General features: G+C 43.6%; 1 protein-coding gene across 1 annotated transcript; it reads right to left on the bottom strand.

Annotated features, from left to right (window-relative positions):
- Positions 1-2,409: 2,409 nt before the first annotated feature.
- On the bottom strand, positions 2,410-21,562 carry ifrd2 (interferon-related developmental regulator 2). The gene is made up of 12 exons (XM_029723462.1): positions 21,094-21,562; positions 6,586-6,702; positions 6,298-6,385; positions 5,972-6,096; positions 5,472-5,629; positions 5,296-5,349; positions 4,984-5,162; positions 4,657-4,765; positions 4,292-4,420; positions 3,983-4,111; positions 3,677-3,769; positions 2,410-3,199 (listed from the first exon to the last, which is right to left on the bottom strand). Exons 1-12 carry the CDS (start codon positions 21,131-21,133, stop codon positions 3,119-3,121), a joined length of 1,302 nt encoding a protein of 433 aa, XP_029579322.1. The 5' UTR covers positions 21,134-21,562; the 3' UTR covers positions 2,410-3,118.
- Between the last annotated feature and the right edge of the window lie 1,540 nt (positions 21,563-23,102).

Below are 23,102 nucleotides of genomic sequence, written 5' to 3'. Positions count from 1 at the left end.
GCACAAAAAAACGGATTACACATCAGCTTGTGCGCATATGGCTTTTGTATGGTTTAATCAGTGTGTGCGTGAGAGAACTCACCTGTCGACAAATTAAAAACGAATAATGCAGCTCAGTATGCATCCTTCTGGTTCAGTCGCAGTCACGAAGGCATAATAGTAATGGGATACCCACTATATTCCTTGTACAAAGTAATGACAGCATCGGGTTCCATTCGTGCCTAGGTGGGAGGTGCAGAAGAGTTAGTTAACAGAGACCTGCAGCTGTCGACTGTTTTTGGAAACACTTTTACACGGCATGCAATTAGCAAACTAACCACATTTATCGATTTGTTTGAACACAGGTGATATGAAGCAACTCGTGCATGCAACGAACATGAATTATCTGCTTAAATGTATAACGTTTAGAGAGCTGACTTTAATATTAATAGAGATGGAACCTAATTGTCAAATTTTGTTTGAAATTATTACTTCTAAATCTGCAAAAAATGCAAGAATAATTTCTCGTCTTTTATCAGGGGCTATTGACACGGCAGAGGATACCATTTTGTGAATGAGATTTAGCAGAACAGGGGTGATGGAAGAGACCACACACAAGGGGGCAGCAGCAACACATTCACTAAATGAAAATGTTATCCTTCCCTATCAAATCCAAATTCTCTAAATCGTCATTGGAGGTGGCTTATGGTAGAGAAATGAACATTCCATTTTCTGGCAACAGCTCTGGTGGATATTGAAATCCAACTAGATATATTAATACCGTGGGCCGCAGCGATCCATAAATGGTTACTTTTCATCCCTTGCCTTTGATCTGTGCATTACAATGTCAACATTAACACATTTAAAATAAACACTTAGTGAAAATAATGATAGATTACATAGATACAACAGCCTTACTGTGTTATTACATTTATCCATAATCAATTTATTTGCCTCATCCTTTGGGTTACATAGCATTGTTCATCAAAATACATGGCAATCTTGGAAAACAACATGATCTTTTATTGTTCAAGTCCACTCCTAGAATACATATGTATCTGTATAGACAATGAACAAAAATATAAACCCAACATAACAATTTCAAAGATTTTACTGAGTATCAGTTCATAAGGAAACCAGTCAATTTAAATAAATTCATTAGGCCCTATTCTATGTATTTCACATGCCTGGTAATACAGAAAAGCATCTGTTGGTCACAAATACCTTTAAAAAACAGTAGGGGCATGGATCAGAAAGAAATGAGTCCGTATCTGGTGTGACCACCATTTGCCTCATTCCAACACGACGTCTCCTTCGCATAGAGTTGATCAGGCTGTTGATTGTGGCCTGTGGAATGTTGTCCCACTCCTCTTCAATGGCTGTGTGAAGTCGCTGGAAATTGGAGGGAACTGAAACACGCTGTCGTACATGTTGAGCCAGAGCATCCCAAACGTGCTCAATGGGTGACATGTCTGGTGAGTATGCAGGCCGTGGAAGAATTGGGACATTTTCATCTTCTATAAACTGTGCACAGATCCCTTGCAACATGGGGTCGTGCATTATCATGCTGAAACATGAGGTGATGGAGGCAGATGAATGGCACAACAATGGGCCTCAGGACTTCGTCATGGTATCTCTGTGCATTCAAATTGCCATCGATAAAATGCAATTGTGTTCATTGTCCATAGCTTATGCCTGCCCATACCATAACCCCACCACCACGGGAGACTGTTCACAACCTTGACATGAGCAAACCACTCGCCCACACAAGGCCATACATGCTGTCTGCCATCTGCCCAGTACAGTTGAAACCATGATTGACCCGTGAAGAGCAAACTTCTCCAGCGTGCCAGTTGCCATCAAAGGTGAGCATATGTCTACTGAAGTTGGTTACGATAGTGAACTGCAGTCAGGTCAGGTCAAGACCCTGGTGAGGACGACAAGCATGCAGATGAGATTCCGAGACAGTTTCTGAAAGTTTGAGAAGAAATTCTTCGGTTGTGCAAACCCAGTTTCATCACCTGTCCAGGTGGCTGGTCTCAGACGATCCCGCAGGTGAAGCTGGATGTGGAGGTCCTGGGCTGGCGCGGTTACACGTGGTCTGCGGTTGTGAGGCCGGTTGCACGTACTGCAAAATTCTCTAAATCGACATTGGAGGTGGCTTATGGTAGAGAAATTAACATTCCATTTTCTGGCAACAGCTCTGGTGGTTATTGCACCCTCCCTCAACTTGACATCTGTGGCATTGTTGTGTGACAAAACTGCACATTTTAGAGTGGCCTTTTATTGTCCCCAGCACAAGGTGCACCTCTTTAATTAATGATCATGCTGTTTAATCAGTTTTTTGATAATCCATCCACCTTATCTTGGCAAAGGAGAAATGCTCACTAACAGGGATGTAAAAAAATTGTTCACAAAATTTGAGAAATAAGCTTTTTCTAGGATCTTTTATTTCAGCTCATGAAACACAGGACCAACACTACATGTTGCATTTCTATTTTTGTTCAGTTTACATGTATAGATTATATGCACAACCAACCAGCATAAAAATATACATGAAAACATCCAAACTTACATTTTCTTTGTCCTCTTCCCATATCTGAAGTCTGTAAACAGAACTTATTTTAAAAATCAATGTACTGTTCTCCCACTTTCAATAAATTAGAAAACAAAACTGTACACGACCAGAAATGGTTAAGATATTCTTCCGAAAATATTAATAAAAAGATACAATAAACCACCTTTTTGTTTGATTTTCAGGCGTCCCGTAGGTGTCATGATTTTATTATGTAGTGTTAAATTACAAATAAAAACATGCACGCACACGCGTTTGCATTGTCTGCAAAGTCCCTGGTTTGGCAGCAGCCATTGTGTCCTGTGAGATGAGTTTGGGCAAGGGGCCTGTTCAGGAGGGTGTAATGTTACAGAACGTTCCTATAGAAATGTACTGTGTAGAACAGATAGGATTGTCTGTCATTTGGAAAAGGAAATCATGTCAGCTCTATTCATTACATTTCTATCTGCAACGTTACAAACGTTTCGCTTCAATAAATATACTCCAGTATTATTCTCCTCAGGGTCTCCATCCTATGGGGCCAAGGCGCGTTCCATCAATTCCTCTCCTCCAACCTCTCATTCCTCACATCACATCTGCTCTCTTGTCCCTCACTTTGTTCCTTAGTTTAGTCCTGGCTTTGAAGGCCGCTGAGTTGAACAGATGCTGTGAGAGAAATAAATCAACAGGTTTGATTTACACCATTCAAAATGAAGAATACCAATATGGAGGGCAGGTTTCTATTGGGTCCTGTGAAGACTAGGCAAACCCATAACATGTCATAGTACCTGCTAAAGATAATGGACAGGTACATTTTGTTTAACTGACATATATTTCATTAGGAAGTGGAGATCTCACATGATATGCACTGTGTGGTTGTTTAACAGTATTTTCTGGTGTTAGGGCAGTGGTAATGGTTTTAGGGCAGTGGTAATGGTTTTAATGGTGTTAGGGCAGTGGTAATGGTGTTAGGGCAGTGGTAATGGTTTTAGGGCAGTGGTAATGGTTTTAATGGTGTTAGGGCAGTGGTAATGGTGTTAGGGCAGTGGTAATGGTGTTAGGGCAGTGGTAATGGTGTTAGGGCAGTGGTAATGTGCTGGTGGGTTTGCAGACATTTTAAAAGTTTATAGGACGTGGGGTCACCTTCTCGAAACGGGAGATCTTGCTGGCTTTGACGGAGGAGTCCAGAATCAGAGGGGGTCCCAGGCCAAAGATATCCCTTAGCAACGGATTAAACTACATAGACCAGACACACCTTTAAATAGCATAGAATGACAAGCTGACTATTGGCAATTACTAAATGATACATGAGAAAGCATAGGCAAACAAGCATCAAAAACCTTTGAGAAATTTGATTAGAACATTGTTGGTTGCAGAGATACTTGATATCTCTGCTGTAAAAAGTATATTTATCTCACAAACACTTCTAGACCTATAATTTGTCCTAACCTGAAGGTGGTGTCTAACTCCAGACTCCAGCACCTCTTTGAAGGCATCGTAGACCCTCCTGCGCATCCAGCTGTCGATGTAGATGCCCTCCACACCAAAGTGGATCTTCTCCTCTGTGAAGTCTTCATTCTGCACAGGAGGGGGAGAGAATATTTCCATATTAAAATCAACATTATATATATATATATATATATATATATATATATATCACACTGACCTATGGTCTCCAGTTAGAGACTGGTCTGGTATGAATTTTAAACCCATTAAGCAACGTTAGAAGTGTATGTGGAGGGACGGGTGGTTCCTCACCTCTATGTAGTGCAGCACCTCTCTGAATATGGAGCGCTGTTTCCTCCTGTCGTTCTTGGCACGGTGTTTGTTCCCGTCAGTGGCAAGACCTTTCAGGCACTCACACAGCATGTCGCTGTCTTCAAATTCCTACATAGAAAAACACTCAAGGATAAGGAGGGATATTTCCTCACTTCCTCTCCATGGGATCTACATTGGCTCCATATTGTGTTTGAGCCTGTGTGAGTAAGACCAGGGACTGTATTTACAAAGTGTCTCAGAATAGGACTGCTGATCTAGAATCAGGTCCTCAATGTCTTATCTTATTCATTGTGATCTAAAAGGCTAAACTTACAGGCCCTGGTTGGTCACTAGGCAGAACATACCCTGTCTATATCTCTTCCCAGTTCAACCAGCAGGGCGATGGTTTCCCCCACAGCAATCCTGTAGTTCACGTCGCTGCTCTCCAGGCAGGCCTGTAGCTTGAGCAGATGTCTGAGCACAATAGGAGACAGAGGAAGTGAGATGAGCAAACCGGCAGGTTAAATTAACTTTATTGTTTTTCCCCTCATTGGCAAGATCCTGTCTGTGTCTGAAATAGCAGCCTATTCCCCATTTAGTCCACTAATTTGGCCAAATGTACTGGACTACTGTAGTAAATGGGGAATGGGTGTCATTTAAGACGCTGCCCCTGTTCTGTGTGTTTCACTCACAGGTCTAGCAGTACAGTGAGGCGGGAGGCGGGGCAGAGGGTGACGAGTAGAGCCCAAGCGTGCAGGGCGGCGCTGTGGAGCTTAGGGGCACCGGCCTTGGGGGTGGGCAGGGTGCCCTCACAGTTGGGGTACGACGTGGTGAACACACTTTCCAGGTGACTCATGGATTTTACCAAGTCCTGCCACAGAGAGAGAGAGAACGATTAAGACAGACAGTGAAGGAGAAACATTAAATTAAGCACGTGATTTTCCATACTGGTTCTTTTCCAGCTACAGAGAAATAGAATGAAAAGGATTTCTAGAGATTCTCACCTCTCCATCTTCCGCCGCAGAAACATAGCAGCACATACCCAGAGCAGTGGCACACTGACAGGGAAAACAAAGATGAAACACTTCAACTGCGAGTGGGCTTACAAGAATACATGCACTTTCAGTGGAAAACTGCAGTCGACAACGGGACTGTAATGAAGGCCAATGGTGACACTCACGCTCTGACGGGCGGCCACACTGGCACAGCCGTCAATCATGATGGCGCTGAGGACGGGTCGAAGGATCTTGAAGCCCTCCTCGCTCTCGTCCCCCCCGCCCAGCTGCACACACAGCTGGGCACACACTGTGGCTGCTGCAGCCTGCTCCTCTCCACCACCTGAGACAGAAACAGAGGGATAGAAAAGGGTGGAGGGTAAGATACCTTTTACAGTCCTTAAGGTCAACAAGAGAAGTCAAACTATTGTAGGACTTTGTCAAGAAAAACAATTCATAGAGCCTAAATTCAGGTATACTTGATGACGATCCACTGGATCAGCCATGTTTATTTTCCAGCCAAATAAAGGTATGGTAGACCAAAAGGTGTGTGCAGGTCTGATTCATCTCCTTGGCCTAGCACCACCTAAAGTAACCTGCGTTTGACTAGATTGAGCAGGTAAATTCAGCCTCGAGCTCCTTCCCTCCACCATCATCACAGACAGTCGCATGGTGTCAGTCTCACCCTTGCGCAGGCTCCTCTCCAGGCAGTCGCTGATGGTGAGGCGCCTCTCCGTCAGGAAGTCACAGAGCAGCCTGGATGAGAAGGCCCCTCTCAGAGACTCCAGGGCTGCCAGGCGTGTCTTTGCACTGCGAGGGACAGGAGGGAGGGGCACGTCAGTATGTCTCCACACAGCTCTGCCTAACGCTGTAGTTATGAGAGGACACGTCTTACACTACACCATTATGTTGAAGCTGATCTTATGTTCCTCATGTCCATTTACCCAAGTACTAGCAACGTTGGTGGCTTTAGTTTTCTGTAAAAACATTTAAAGTCCTGCGAGACCCCACCTCTTGTCCATCAGGTTGTCTATGCATTGTTTCAGCTTGTCCTCGGTCTCCTCCTGGGCAGTCTGTTCATCTAGTGGCTCACCTGCTCCTGTGGTGGACACAAAGGAAATGACAGGTAAGCACCAAAACAAAGAGCTTATATCAACTGCATGACACTTCTTTGGATGATGCACCTGTGTTTAGTAGTGTGAGAGCACATGCATGTTGACTTAGCGTGTGCGTGCGTGTGTGTGTGTGTGTGTGTGTGTGTGTGTGTGTGTGTGTGTGTGTGTGTGTGTGTGTACCCACCTGTGCTGTCATCCAGCACCGAGGCGCTCTCGCTGGCACTGCTGTAGTGACTGAGCACATCCGACGCCAGGTCATCATCACTGGCACCAGACCCACCCTTCACCCCATTCCTCCCCCCTATGAGAGAGAGAACGGAGGATAGAAAGAACGAGGAGAGTGGAGGATAGTAGGTGAGAGCAGGAGAAAGGGATAGAGACGCAGAGAGATATGAGTGTGAGGTGAACTTTGTCTCTGTCAGTGGCTCACTCAGCTGTCTGTCTCTGTCAGTAATGACATCCCAGGACCCTTGTAGAGACCAAGGTCTATTCTCTCCCCAGTGCTGACACACAGGGCCACGTCACATGCAGCTAAATTGGGAAGGCTGGTTGCGGGCGGCCGCTGCCCGAAGTGTTAATCCCTCAGACACAGCCGAACCAACTGACTGGCACTGCCCCTAGTACAGCTACCGGACTGTGGCCCTATCCTGACAGATGGCAGAGACAGTGAGGATATAGTCACACATGGCCACACTGCCTTACCCCACTGATCAAGACCTAGCATACCTAGGCTCAAAGGAATTCATCCTTCAAGACAGACCTTTCTTAGTTTATCAGTGAAGTTGGATCCTCAGGTTGAACCCCAAAAATCAGCCTGCCCAGCCCCAGCAGAGAAAGCTTTACTGGGGGAAAGTTCACCGGGATGACAGACCTGATGCAGGGAATCAAGCTGTAAAATCCCCTCCCTGTTGAATGGCTCTAGGGCTGGGGGAAGCCTGACCAGACTCCACATTTTCATTTACAATAACGTCCTGGAATACACCACATGACCAAAAGTACTGTATCAACAATGGCCTCCAGGAAGCATGTCCATTCATTTAGTGTCATCAAAGCAAAGGGTGGCTACTTTGAAGAACCTCAAATATATTTAGATTTTTTAAACACTTTTTTTGTTACTATGATTCCATGTGTGTTATTTTATAGTTTTGATGTCACTATTATTCTACAATGTAGAAAATAGTCAAAATAAAGAAAAACCCTTGAATGAGTAGGCACGTCCAAACCTTTGACTGGTACTGTAATTCATTCCCATATCTCACCTCTCTGTCCCTAGTGACCATACTGTACCCGAGTGGGCCCTTATCAGTCACGTGACTTACTGGTACTCAACCTTGAACCCCAGGCAGTGTTCACAACCAACACTATGCACGTGTCAGCCTATGGCAATCACTCAAGCTTTCCACAACTGTCTGCACCTCAGTCACGCCAAGGGGAGGCGCTTGAGAGAGTGACAGGGCTTTTCTTTTCCAGACACAGCCAGTGAGATGAAAGGGCTTCCTGTCCCCACAAATCTCAAAACTTAGGTCTCGGCCAATTGGGTCTTTAACTGAGCTTTTCAAGACATAAGCAACTTCCCTGCTGCCTAAGCTCGAAACCACAGATAAGAAAACAATCACAGGGTGGAAGAGATGGGAACGCTGACGAATGGTAGTGCTATGGTTTATGCAGCATTCTGAATGACGCCTCTATGAGAGGAGGTAGGTCAGTGAGTAGGCCAACGTGCAGAGGGGACAGTGGAGCTGGGGGTATCCAAGATGTGGATACAGTGTTAGTAGGACAGAGAGGGAGAGAGCAGGCTGGGAATCCTGGGACCAGCCGGAGTGACATGAGGCAGGGTAAAACATATGGCAATGAACTCCTGAGGACATTGTTTGGAATATTCAAACCTAGCTACTACACCTGTAAAGTCATGAGCCATGCAATATCATATGAACTGTAACAATGACGAATGGTAAAGATGAGTTAGTCAAGTGGGTGGAGAAGTACTGGGATGTGATGGTCAAGCGGGAATAGTTAACAGATGGCCATGGGTGTCAAATGAGTCCAGGTGATGTAGGGCCATATTAGTACGGGGGTCCAGGTTACATGGGGTTGGAGTTCTGCTGTGTTACCTTTGAGAGACGGGGCCCTTGGCCGACAGCTACAACTGTATAACCTCCTGTCTGAGAGAGCCTGTAAAGGGGTTCAGGTGCAGAGAGAAGAGACGGCAGGTTGGCCATGGATGGAGGAAGAGACTATTAGACACTAAACCTCCTCTCCTTCTTCATGTTGCTTTCCCCAGACACTTCTCTGTAAGCCTGTTCAGACCTTCTGTATGTAACCTGTCCTGTTTGATCATTCTCATCAACTGAACAGCAATAAGATTAATTCTACCATCTTTACTATTGGTCACATGGCGATATCTAATATAAATTACTCAGTGGTTGTTATAAACTTGGATTTTACTTGGAGATAGCTAGCTAAAGTATTCCAGTTGAAAATCTGTCATTTTACCGTTTCTACCACTATGCTGACATTTGGCCACCTGTACATGTGACAAAAATGAGTTTGAGCATTCAGTAATCTGACCCAAAGTCTGAGTCCACTATCCTCGGGAGACGTGTTGAGTCCTCACGTTATGTGCACTACCCACATCAGACCCGAATTGACCGGGGGCGGAGCTCCTTGCCAGCCTAGGGACTAGGGCTGGGCGATAGATCAAATAAATTCTACTTTATGTTTGAACGCAATGTTCCAAATGCCAGTACTGCAAGAATCAAGGTTTAATTTGTTTGTTTATATGAGCATTTGTCTTTTTCGCTCCTTCACCAAGCCCCTCCCCCTGCCACTCACAACAAAGACGGATGATCTCTTCTTCCTCTCTGACAGAAAGCAGTTTCAACTCGCTATTTGCATTTGAGGTTTGGTCCAACAGAATCGGTCATATGGACGCCGAAACACATTGAGACATTGTCCTAAAGGCCTTAACCTTTCTATCCATACCATTTGTACCAACTGACCCTACTAAAATAGGGAATATCAATGAACATGGTGGGAAATGAATGATCCGTTTCGGTTGTGCATGGCCTTGGAGTTTCACGTACCGCTTGTAGCATTTTAGCCAGACTTACGGCTAGCTGTCTAGTTTGTGTTTTATAAATGTGCAATGAGCATACAAATATGCATTTATATGGGCAGAAGTTCCTTAGGATCTGTAATTTGAATGTTTCTACCACTATGCTGACATTTGGCCACCTGTACTGTGGTAAAAAGTCTCAGCATTCAGCAATGACAGTCTCATTCTGAGGTAAAAAGCATCTTATCCAGGTAGGCCACTTGATTTCAACATCTAAACAAAAGTGGACAACTAAGTTTACATATGTAACCACGGTTATGTGAGCTATTGGATCACTCCAATATGGTAACCTTCCAAGAGGCCGAGTAAGAATTTCAGATTAGTCCGGTGTACCGGGTAGTTCTGCGACTGACCACCTTAAATAGCTGCCGCCACACTACTTCCACCTCGTGTGCTTTGAGGAGCCGTAGATCACAGAGAGGATTGAAGTGAACCAATAGCTCACATAACCGTGGTTGCATAAGTAACCTTTGATATGTAGCACTATATTAGATCACTCCAATATGGTATCACAATACCAGATTCAAGTCGGTGAACTAGGTAAGGGCCAGACAGAGAGCAAAGTCCAGTAGGACTGAGCTCGGGGCTATGTCCCTCCGTTCCCACTCAGGGTTTGGGCAACACCCACCACAGCAGTTCCGACCTCATTGGTGGGGGCAACAATGACTCGATGTACCTAGAAAAAAGGTGCTAGACGATGCTCAACTGGCCGAGGCGTAAATGTCATTGAGGGGAACTCCTCAAAGCAGTGCCCACAATATACCTACTCCTCTAGTAGAATGGCTGGCTGGGCAGCCGATATGCTGTAGTAAGTGTCCACAATCCAATGTGAGTCTTTGTATCGATAGGCTCTGGCCTAGAACTCTCACTATAGCAAACTAATAGCTGATCAGACTGTCGTATTGCCTGCGTCTGTGTAATGTAAGTGTCTAAGGCCCTGACCAGGCACAGCACAGCTGGGAGGGAAATAACACCCAGCTCATCCGCAGGAGGACAACGTCTGTCTGGCACTGACTAAAATACAGTAGAATAGAATATAGTGTTAGGGTTCATTCCTTTCGTCCTTGTCAATCATTGGTGAAATTAACATTGACATATTTAATTAAATCATTCAAAAACCTTTATTAATGCAATTGCAGACACGCATGTTTCAGAGTAAGTTCTGCATCAAACAAAAAGTCTCAAGTTGTTTTGTTACACCCTCAGTCTAGCCTGGTGATGTCACTACTTACGTCATTACCATTTTACTCCTGAGACCAAAACCTTGCCTACCAAGCTATATAAACAATGGCTTTTAGTGTTATCTAAAACTTAGCAGTAAACGTCCACTCCCCAAAGTTGATGAATTGTGGAATGTTTGACTAGTCTTATCTCCTCCACTCCCCTGCAGAGCTCCTTCATCACAGTCACACATTACTCAGAGGGGCCTTTTTTTAATGAGGCAGAGAGAGAGAATTAGAAACAACTGTGGAACAATATTAAAACCTCAATGTGTGTGTGTGAATATATATATATAGTTAATCTGTAGTCTAGGACCCTATTTATGTAAGGAGGGAGGTGTCTTATAACCCCCCCCCTTCTATTAATACAACACAAGAATAATCAATGATTCTAATACATCAAACATTTTGGTACAACCCTTTTCATGACCCCTAGGTGAAGCCGACATTAGTATATACAGTTGAAGTCGGAAGTTTACATACACTTAGGTTGGAGTTATTGAAACTCGTTTTTCAACCACTCCACAAATTTCTTGTTAACAAACTATACTTTTGGCAAGTCGGTTAGGACATCTACTTTGTTCATGACACAAGTAATTTTTCCAACAATTGTTTGCAGACACAGTGAATTAATCTGTCACAATTCCAGTGGGTCAGAAGTTAACATACACTAAGTTGACTGTGCCTTTAAACAGCTTGGAAAATTCCAGAAAATGATGTCATGGCTTTAGAAGCTTCTGATAGGGTAACTGACTTCCTTTGAGTCAATTGGAGGTGTACCTGTGGATGTATTTCAAGGCCTACCTTCAAACTCTGTGCCTCTTTGCTTGACATCATGGGAAAATCAAAAGAAATCAGCCAAGACCTCAAAAAAAAATTGCAGACCTCCACAAGTCTAGTTCATCCTTGGGAGCAATTTCCAAATCATCCTCTCTACTATTATTCTGACATTTCACATTATTAAAATAAAGCGGTGATCCTAACTGACCTAAGACAGGGAATTTTTACTAGGATTAAATGTCAGGAATTGTGAAACTGAGTTTAAATGTATTTGGTTAAGGTGTATGTAACCTTCCGACTTCAACTGTATATAGGGCAGCAGCCTCTAAGGTGCAGGGTTGAGTATCCGGGTGGTAGCCAACTAGTGATGTTTATTTTAAGTCTGTTGGCCTTGAGATAGAAGCTGTTTTTCCAGTCTCTTTGTCCCAGCTTTGATGCACCTGTACTGACCTCTCCTTCTGGATAATAGCAGGGTGAACAGGCAGTGGCTCGGGTGGTTGTTGTCCTTGATGATCTTTTTGGCCTTCCTGTGGGTGCTGTAGGTGTGCTGTAGGTCAGGCAGTGTGCCCCTGGTGATACGTTGGGTAGACCGCACCACCCTCTAGAGAGCCCTGCGGTTGCGGGCGGTGCAGTTGCCATACCAAGCGGTGATACAGCCCGACAGGATGCTCTCAATTGTGTATCTGTAAAAGTTTGATGGTTTTAGGTGCCAAGCCAAACTTCTTCAGCCTCCTGAGGTCGAAGAGGCGTTGTTGCACCTTCACTACACTGTCTGTATGGGTGGACCATTTCAGATTGTCAGTGATGTGTACGCCGAGGAACTTGAAGCTTTCACCTTCACTGCGGTCCCGTCAATGTAGCTATTGGCGAGCTCCCGTTGCTGTTTTTCCTGAAGTCCACAATCAGCTCCTTTTGTTTTGTTCAGGGAGAGGTTATTTTCCTGGCACCACTCCACCAGGGTCCTCACCTCCTTCCGGTTGGCTCTCTCGTCATTTTTGGTAATCAGGCCTGTTACTGTTGTTGTCTGCAAACTTGATTGAGTTGGAGGCGTGTGTGGCCTCGCAGTAATGGGTGAACAGGGAGTATAGGAGGGGGCTGAGCACGCACCCTTGTGGGGCCCCTGTGTTGAGGTGTTGTTTCCTACCTTTACCACCTGGGGGCGGCCCATCAGGAAGTTGAGGACCAAGTTGCACAGGGCGGGGTTCAGGGCCCGAGCTTAATCATGAGCTTGGAGGGTACTATGGTGTTGAAGGCTGAGTTATAGTCAATGAGTAGCATTCTTGCGTAGGTATTCCTATTGTCCAGATGGAATAGGGTAGTGTGCAGTGCAATGGCGATCATTTAGTGATGGGACGATTGATACCGGCGCTCCGATGCAGCTTTCAAAGCACTACTGATTAGAGGTCGACCGATTAATCAGAATGGCTGATTAATTAGGGTCGATTTCAAGTTTTCATAACAATCAGTAATAGGTATTTTTGGACACCGATTGTGGCCGATTATTATAAATATATATTTTACACCTTTTATTTAACTAGGCAAGTCAGTTAAGAACACACTCTTATTTTCAATGACGGCCTAGGAACGGTGGGTTAACTGCCTTGTTCAGGGGCAGTACGACAGATTTTTACCTTGTCAGCTCAGGGATTCGTTTTTGCAACCTTCCGGTTACTAGTCCAATGCTCTAACCACCTGCCTTACATTGCACTCCACGAGGAGCCTGCGTGGCAGGCTGACTACCTGTTACGCGAGGGCAGCAAGAAGCCAAGGGAAGTTGCTACCTAGCATTAAACTTACCTTATAAAAAACAATCAATCTTAACATAATCACTAGTTAAACTAGTAATATCATCAACCATGTGTAGTTATCTAGCGTGTCCTGCGTTGCATATAATCGATGCGGTGCCTGTTAATTTCTCATCGAATCACAGCCTACTTCGCCAAACGGGTGATGATTTAACAAGCGCATTCGGGAAAAAAAGCACTCGTTGCACCAATGTGTACCCAACCATAAACATCAATGCCTTTCTTTAAAATCAATACACAAGTATATATTTTTAAACCTGCATATTTAGTTAATATTGCCTGCTAACATGAATTTCTTATAACTAGGGAAATTGTGTCACTTCTCTTGCGTTCCGTGCAAGCAGTCAGGGTATATGCAGCAGTTTGGGCCGCCTGGCTCGTCGCAAACCGTGTGAAGTCCATTTATTCCTAACAAAGACCGTAATTAATTTGCCAGAATTGTACATAATTATGACATAACATTGAAGGTTGATTCATAGAATCACAGAAGTCTATGATTTGATATAGCAGTCTGACTGAGCGATGGTGGACAGCAGCATTCTCGTAAGCATTCATTCAAACAGTACTTTCGTGCGTTTGCCAGCAGCTCTTCGCTGTGCTTCAAGCATTGAGCTGTTTATGTGGTCTTCCTGTCTGGGTTGGTGCCCCCCCCTTGGGCTGTGCTGTGGCGGAGATCTTTGTGGGCTATACTCGGCCTTGTCCCGGGATGGTATGTTGGTGGTTGGAGATATCCCTCCAGTGGTGTGGAGGCTGTGCTTTGGCAAAGTGGGTGGGGTTATATCCTACCTTTTTGGCCCTGTCCGGGGGTTTCATCGGATGGGGCCACAGTGTCTCCTGACCCCTCCTGTCTCAGCCTCCAGTATTTATGCTGCAGTAGTTTATGTGTCAGGGGGCTAGGGTCAGTCTGTCACATCTGGAGTATTTCTCTTGTCTTTTCCGGTGTCCTGTGTGAATTTAAATATGCTCTCTCTAATTCTCTCTTTCTCTTTCTTTCTTTCTCTCTCTCGGAGGACCTGAGCCCTAGGACCATGCCTCAGGACTACCTGGCTTGATGACTCCTTGCTGTCCCCAGTTCACCTGGCCGTGCTGCTGCTCCAGTTCCAACTGTTCTGCCTGCAGCTATGGAACCCTGACCTGTTCACCGGACGTGCTACCTGTCCCAGACCTGCTGTTTTCAACTCTCTAGAGACAGCAGGAGCGGTAGAGACACTCTCAAAGATCGGCTATGAAAAAGCCAACTGACACTTACTCTTGTGTTACTGACTTGTTGCACCCTCGACAACTACTATGATTATTATTATTATTTGACAATACTGGTCATTTATGAACATTTGAACATCTAGGCCATGTGCTGTTATAATCTCCACCCGGCACAGCCAGAAGAGGACTGGCCACCCCTCATAGCCTGGTTCCTCTCTAGGTTTCGGCTTTTCTAGGGAGTTTTTCCTAGCCACCGTGCTTCTACACCTGCATTGCTTGCTGTTTGGGGTTTTAGGCTGGGTTTCTGTACAGCACTTTGTGATATCAGCTGATGTAAGAAGGGCTATATAAATACATTTGATTTGATTTATGACTTCAAGCCTATAAACTCCCGAGATTAGGCTGGTGTAACCGATGTGAAATGGCTAGCTAGTTAGCGGGGTGCGCGCTAATAGCGTTTCAAACGACTTGGAGTAGTTGTTCCCCTTGCTCTGCAAGGGCCTCGGTTTTTGTGGAGCAATAAGTAACGATGCTTCGAGGGTGGCTGTTGTCGATGTGTTCCTGGTTCGAGCCCAGGTAGGGGCGAGGAGAGGGACGGAAGCTATTCTGTTACACTGGCAATACTAAAGTGCCTATAAGAACATCCAATAGTTAAAGGTATATGAAATACAAATGGTATAGAGAGAAATAGTCCTATAATTCCTATAATAACCTAAACCTAAAACTTCTTACCTGGGAATATTGAAGACTCATGTTAAAAGGAACCACCAGCTTTCATATGTTCTCATGTTCTGAGCAAGGAACTTAAAACGTTAGCTTTTTACATGGCACATATTGCACTTTTACTTTCTTCTCCAACACTTTGTTTTTGCATTATTTAAACCAAATTGAACATGTTTCATTATTTATTTGAGGCTAAATTGATTTGATTGATGTATTATATTAAGTTAAAATAAAATCGTTAATTCAGTATTGTTGTAATTGTCATTATTACAAATAAATAAATACATTTAAAAAACAAAAATAATTAAAACATTTTTTTTTAAACATTTCACAAAAAACAATTTGGCCGATTAATCGGTATCGCCTTTTTTTGGTCCTCCAATAATTGGTATCGGCATTGAAAAATCATAATCAGTCGACCTCTAGTCGAAAGAGTCAATTCTTGCTCGACTCCCAACGCAAGATGAAACAGCACACATACACGCCACCTCATTTAAAAATGCCTTCCTCTCCATCTTAAATAAGCATGCCCCTTTCAAGAAATTTAGAACCAGGAACAGATATAGCCCTTGGTTCTCCCCAGACCTGACTGCCCTTAACCAACACAAAAATATCCTGTGGCGTTCTGCATTAGCATCGAACTGCCCCCGCGATATGCAACTTTTTAGGGAAGTTAGAAACCAATACACACAGGCAGTTAGAAACGCCAAGGCTAGCTTTTTCAAACAAAAATTTGCTTCGTGCAACTCCAACTCTAAAAAGTTCTGGGACATTGTAAAGTCCATGGAGAATAAGAACACCTCCTCCCAACTGCCCACTGCACTGAGGATAGGAAACTCTGTCACCACCGATAAGCCCACTATAATTGAGAATTTCAATAAGCATTTTTCTACGGCTGGCCATGCTTTCCACCTAACTACCCCTACTGCATTCAACAGCACTGCACCCCCCACAGCTACTTGCCCAAACCTCCCCCATTTCTCCTTCTCCCAAATCCATTCAGCTGATGTTCTGAAAGAGCTGCAAAATCTGGACCCCTACAAATCAGCTGGGCTTGACAATCTGGACCCTTTCTTTCTAAAATTATCTGCCGAAATTATTGCAACCCCTATTTCTAGCCTGTTCAACCTCTCTTTCGTGTCGTCTGAGATTCCCATAGATTGGAAAGCAGCTGCTGTCATCCCCCTCTTCAAAGGAAGTGACACTCTTGACCCAAATTGCTACAGACCTATATCCATCCTACCCTGCCTTTCTAAGGTCTTCGAAAGCCAAGTCAACAAACAGATTACCGACTATTTCGAATCCCACCGCACCCTCTCCGCTATGCAATCTGGTTTCAGAGCTGGTCATGGGTGCACCTCAGCCACGCTCAAGGTCCTAAACGACATAGTAACCGCCATCGATAAGAAACAATACTGTGCTGCCGTATTCATTGACCTGGCCAAAGCTTTTGACTCTGTTAATCACCACATCCTCATCGGCAGACTTAGTAGCCTTGGTTTCTCAAACGATTGCGTCGCCTGGTTCACCAACTACTTCTCTGACAGAGTTCAGTGTGTCAAATCGGAGGGCCTACTGTCTGGACCTCTGGCAGTCTCTATGGGGGTACCACAGGGTTCAATTCTTGGGCCAACTCTTTTCTCTGTATACATAAATGATGTCGCTCTTGCTGCTGGTGAATCTCTGATCCACCTCTACGCAGACGACACCATTCTGTATACTTCTGGCCCTTCTTTGGACACTGTGTTAACAACCCTCCAGACAAGCTTCAATGCCATTCAACTCTCCTTCCGTGGCCTCCAACTGCTCCTAAACACAAGTAAAACTAAATGCATGCTCTTCAACCGATCGCTGCCTGCACCTGCCCGCCCATCCAGCATAACTTCTCTGGACGGTTCTAACTTAGAATTTGTGGACAACTACAAATACCTAGGTGTCTGGTTAGACTGTAAACTCTCCTTCCAGACTCACATCAATCATCTCCAATCCAAAGTGAAATCTAGAATTGGCTTCCTATTTCGCAACAAAGCATCCTTCACTCATGCTGCCAAACATACCCTCGTAAAACTGACCATCCTACCAATCCTCGACTTCGGCGATGTCATTTCCAAAATAGCCTCCAATACCCTACTCAACAAGCTGGATGCAGTCTATCACAGTGCCATCCGTTTTGTCACCAAAGCCCCATATACAACCCACCACTGCGATCTGTATGCTCTCGTTGGCTGGCCTTCACTTCATAATCGTCGCCAAACACATTGGCTCCAGGTCATCTACAAGACCCTGCTAGGTAAAGTCCCCCCTTATCTCCGCTCACTGGTCACCATAGCAGCACCCACCTGTAGCACGCGCTCCAGCAGGTATATCTCTCTGGTCACCCCTAAAGCCAACTCCTCCTTTGGTCGTCTCTCCTTCCAGTTCTCTGCTGCCAACGACTGGAACGAACTACAAAAATCTCTGAAATTGGAAACACTTATCTCCCTCACTAGCTTTAAGCACCAGCTGTCAGAGCAGCTCACAGATCACTGCACTTGTACATAGCCCATCTATAATTTAGCCCAAACTACTACCTCTTCCCCTACTGTATTTATTTATTTTATTTATTTTGCTCCTTTGCACCATATTATTTATATTTGAACTTTGAACTTTCTTCAAACTACAAATCTACCATTCCAGTGTTTTTCTTGCTATACTTTATTTACTTTGCCACCATGGCATTTTTTTGCTTTTACCTCCCTTATCTCACATAATTTGCTCACATTGTATATAGTCTTATTTTTTTTTCTACTGTATTATTGACTGTATGTTGTTTACTCCATGTGTAACTCTGTGTTGTTGTATGTTGTCGAACTGCTTTGCTTTATCTTGGCCAGGTCGCAATTGTAAATGAGAACTTGTTCTCAACTTGTCTACCTGGTTAAATAAAGGTGAAATAAAAATAAAATAAATTTAAAAAAAAATGATTGCAGAGTCCAACTATGATGACTAATATCGCGTTCTAGAGGACTGGCATGAACATAAAGCTTCACATTTTCTCATCAACTTAGCCTATAAAATGCTTATTTTGTTTGAATATAAGAGGTGATGTGTAGGAACTAGAATATTTCAGTGTTATTTCTACTGTGCGCCACCTTGACAGATCCCATGGGATGATGATCACTCTACGCTGATAAGCCTATTCTTTGCCGCGTTATATATCCCTTTTGGGCGGGTCTAGTATTACTAGAGATGTTGGTTATTATCCATGCATGCACGTTACTCCAGAGGACAATTCACACAGGATTAGTTTTTCCAAACTACCCCCTGTAATTCTTTATTTTTTCCATTTAATTGACACATGACGGAAACCTGGAGGTTTTTATTCTAGGGGTCAAGATATTTCAACCTCATGTCTAGATGATAACAGGCTACACTGATAACTCGTGCTTGGCAGCCAAATGTATATGTAACCGATGTGAAATGGCTAGTTAGTTAGCGGTGGTGGGCGCTAAAAGCGTTTCAATCGGGTGACGTCACTCGCTCTGAGACCTGAAGTAGTTGTTCCCCTTGCTCTGCAAGGGCCGTGGCTTTTGTGGCGCGATGGGTAACGATGCTTTGTGGGTGTCAGTTGTTGACGTGTGCAGAGGGTCCCTGGTTCGAGCCCAGGTTGGGGCGAGAAGAGGGACGGAAGCTAAACTGTTACATATAGGGCTCCCCATAATATTTAAATTGAGGAATTCATTATTTTAGCGATCCATCGTAGACATCATTCCTAATAAAAATGCCTTCGATCCTGCTGATTTGAGCTGCTGAACATTATTTGCACTTGAGATGCTTTGATGGACGAAAAAGTGAACTTCCCATTTACAAAGAGTTTAGCGGGGATGCCTTGCTTTGCAACTGATTGTCCTATGACCCTCACACTCAACTCTGAACCTTGAAGCCAGTTCCACTGTGTTTTTTCATTGTTCCCTTCTAAATCAGTCCCTGATTTAGATCTGGGACACCAGGTGTGTGTGCGCAATTCATTATCAGGTAGAACAGAAAACTAGCAGAATTTGGACCTCGTAGGGTAAGAGTTGAATACCCCTGGCCTAAGATATCAACAGCCAGCCAAGGTTTCATTAAATAAGCTACAGGCACAATAGGCCTACTTTTTAATTGGACATTTAGGCCAATTAAAATGATCAATTTTAATTCACTGGCACTATGTAAAGTAGCTTATCCATTCTCATTGATGGCATAATCTACACTGAAAATACAAAACATTAAAAACACCTGCTCTTCCCATGACAGACTGACCCGGTGAATGCTATGATCCCTTATTGATGCCACTTCTATAATAAGTGTAGATGAAGGGGAGGAGACAGGTTAAAGGATTGTTAAGCCTTGAGACAATTGAGACATGGATTGTCTATGTGTGCCATTCAGTGGGTGAATGGGCAAGACAAAAGATTTAAGTGCCTTTGAACGGGGTATTATAGTAGGTGCCAGGCGCACCGGTTTGTGTCAAGAACTGCAACGCTACTGGGTTTTTTCACGTTCAACAGTTTCCTGTGTGTATCAAGACCTACAGGACACCCAGCCAACTTGACAACTGTGGGAAGCATTGGAGCATCCCTGTGGAACGCTTTCAACACCTTGAAGAAACCATGCCCTGATGAATTGAGACTGTTCTAAGAGGAAAGGGGGGGGGGACAACTCAATATTAGGAAGGTGTTCCTAATGTTTGGTATACTCAGTGTATACTTTATACTTTTGGTGTATGTACTAGGCATTGCAAGACATTGCGATATAGATTACCAAGATATAGCCTACACACACACGGTTAAGACTGTCTGCCTGCCCCCTTCTCTCCCCTCTCAGAAAGATGCAAGTGTGTTCAGTCTTCCGTCTGTTGCACATAGAATAGCTCAGCCTACTCATTGACAGCCTCTATTTTAGTGAATTTGCAAGCCATGGTTCTGATTCTGTACTGCCTGGTGGCCCACCTGCCTACCAGTGACCCTCCCTTTTCTTGCTCTTTCAACTACTCCTCTCCTCCATTGCAAAAATACTGAATCTTAGTGGTAGTAGGAATCGAAGCTCGGGTCGAAGGGCAAAGAGTCAACTCCACACCACAAATCACAGGCAAATGCAATTAGGTCTCTTTTTCAGACCAACACCAGCCTTGCTAGGAATACTCCCAGTGCACAAGCGTTTTACCTTTCATGTGTGTCTAGATATAGCGCAGACTAGCCACTATGTTAGAGCTATGTGGCAATGTCACTTTGAATGCGTTTGCTTTTCATGTATTGTGTAATTGATGTGTATACAGATAGTTACGTATACTGCAATTGTTGTTTATTGATGTTTGACAGGTCACTGTAAATAAGAATGTGTTGTCAATCGACTTAACTGTATAAATAAAGAAATAAAATGATCAAGTGGTCAATTATAACAAGCAAACTTTGCTAGCTAACGATAAATTAGCTAACGTTAGCTAGCTAAGGCAAAATTGCTTGCAAATAAATCTAGCTAGCTAATGTACTGAGCAAGATAAACAAATTGTCTAGCTCAGAATACAAACAAAACATTGCATACTGTACAGATATATAGTGTGCTATAGCAGTTATATAATGTGTTAGATAGCTAGCTATTATCAAACACCAGTTTGTCAATGCATTGCTACAAATAATGGACATTATATGAGAAAGTAGCTAACTACTGTAGTGAAGCAACTTTGTTCCATATGGAACCGATCAATTCAGGCAGATGCACAGCATTTATGCCAGCTTAGATTGTGCTGCAAATAATATATATTAGCTAACTTATCCCTTTGCAACACATAATCATTTGTTAACAAATAAGACAGCAGTTGGCCAACTTACCCTTGTTTGAACTACGTTTCCCTTTTTTACTCCTTGGCATGTCGCCAATCAGGTTTCTTCACAAATTCACTTCCAAGTCTCAACAGGGTAAACCCGGAGCCGAAACGGAACAATTAATATTCAAGGCCTTGACAGTCTTTGAACACAACCCCGGAGGTCACGATGTATTCAAGATCTTAGTGTGATGACACCAAATATCAAAAACAAGTAATTAGCTAGACTCGATCCCCCCACTTGTTTTAGTGGCACCACGATGTGGAGTTGGCTTTACAAGTCGAGGAATTTCCTTTTCTTCCAAGATTTCAGAATACATTATCTGTGATTGTCCCCGGGTAACCGATATCTAATGCCAGATTGAGATATAACATGTTTTCTTTAAAGTGTTTGGAATGGAGTATCGAGCACGTTGCTGTTCCAAATTCACACATCTTCTTCTTTGGTATAGTGGCGTTCCACAAACAAACGTTTAAGGTGCATGCCGCCACCTATTGCGCTGGAGTGTGCGATCAAGCATGGTTTTCCTAATTCTGTACTACTAAGAAAAAACAAATCCCATTAACTTCTACCAAACCCTTCCCTCTTCAAACTTTTATTTAACTAGGCAACTCAGTTAAGAACAAATTCTTATTTTCAATGAAGCCTAGGAACTGAGTTAACTGCCTGTTCAGGGGCAGAATGACAGATTTGTACCTTATCAGCTTGGGGATTCGAACTTACAACCTTTCGGTTGCTAGTCCAACGCTCTAACCATTAGGCTACGCTATATCATGCTCGTGTTGATAACCTTCACAAAGAAGCTATGACGTCAATTTTATTTACCAACAAAGTGTCCTTTGACACAGCACATTTATGGGAGCAAGAATTCTGAAAAAGCCTCGAAACCATGGCAGGAACACTGGGCTATAATAAGAAGGTCAGGACTAGTAAAAGCACCAGTTCTAACAAATCCACCATCTTCTCCTGGGTAAGTGGTAACTGCTTTCAGACCAGGGAGATATATTAGGCAAAGCTGGGTGTTGTAGTCATATGATGATTCTCATTCAAGTGCCCAAAGCATGAATTCGCATTCGACTAAACTACAGTACCCACAACACCCAAAACAAATCAGCTGTTGGGGTCGTCCGAATATTTATTTATTTGTCAAACGAGCCAAACGAGTCAAACGAGCCTTACTTATGAGACATTTCGCAACGATGCAGAGTAAAAAATTAAGAAACATTGTCAAATCAAATTGTATTTTTCACATGCTTTGTAAACAGTAGGCGTAATCTAACAGTGAAATGCTTACTTACTATCCTTTTCCAACAATGCAAAATAACATGGCTAAATATAGGGAGTACCATTCCAAGTCGACTTGCTGGGGCATGAGGTTATTGAGGTAGCTATGTACATATAGGTAGGGGTAAAGTGACTTGGCAATAAGATAGATAATAGACTGAGCTGTTGCAGAAGCGCATGTGGTGAGTGTGAAAATGTGAGTGTGGCGTCAGTATGCATGTGTGTGCATGTTATGTGTGGATGTATGTGTGTGTTGGGGTGTAAGTAGAACAGTCTATGGCTTGCGTCACTGGACAACTCACAGCTGGGTTTCCCTTTGTAATCTGTAATAGCCTGCAAATCCTGCCACATACGACGAGAGTCTGAGCCAGTGTGGTAGGATTCTATCTCAAATCAATCAAATCAAATGTTATTTGTCACATACACATGTTTAGCAGATGTTATTGCGGGTGTAGCGAAATGCTTGTGTTTCTAGCTCCAACAGTGCAGTTATATCTAACAATTCACAACAATACACACAACCTTAAAGTAAAATAATTGAATAAGGAATATATAAATATTAGGATGACCAATGTCGGAGTGGCATAGACTAAATACAGTACAATAGAATACAGTATATACATATGAGATTAATAAAGCAAAAATATGTCAACATTTTTAAAGTGGCCAGTGATTTCAAGCTCTGCGGTTGCAGGTGGTACAGTTGCCGTACCAAACGGTGATACAGCCCG

The sequence above is a fragment of the Salmo trutta genome, chromosome 30, assembly GCF_901001165.1.
Source record: "Salmo trutta chromosome 30, fSalTru1.1, whole genome shotgun sequence".
In the NCBI taxonomy this organism is placed as follows: domain Eukaryota; kingdom Metazoa; phylum Chordata; class Actinopteri; order Salmoniformes; family Salmonidae; genus Salmo; species Salmo trutta.
Note: the sequence above shows the minus strand (reverse complement) of the source record. Positions and strands in the feature narration are given on the sequence as shown.

Excerpts from the sequence above, each read along its gene's own strand:
- ifrd2 (XM_029723462.1), bottom strand. The coding sequence starts at position 21,133 with ATGCCAAGGAGTAAAAAAGGGAAACGTAGTTCAAACAAGG. Across the intron at positions 6,703-21,093 it reads GAAACGTAGTTCAAACAAGG|GGGGGAGGAATGGGGTGAAG; the intron begins GTAAGTTGGCCA and ends TCTCTCTCATAG. Across the intron at positions 3,200-3,676 it reads AGATCTCCCGTTTCGAGAAG|CATCTGTTCAACTCAGCGGC; the intron begins GTGACCCCACGT and ends TTTCTCTCACAG.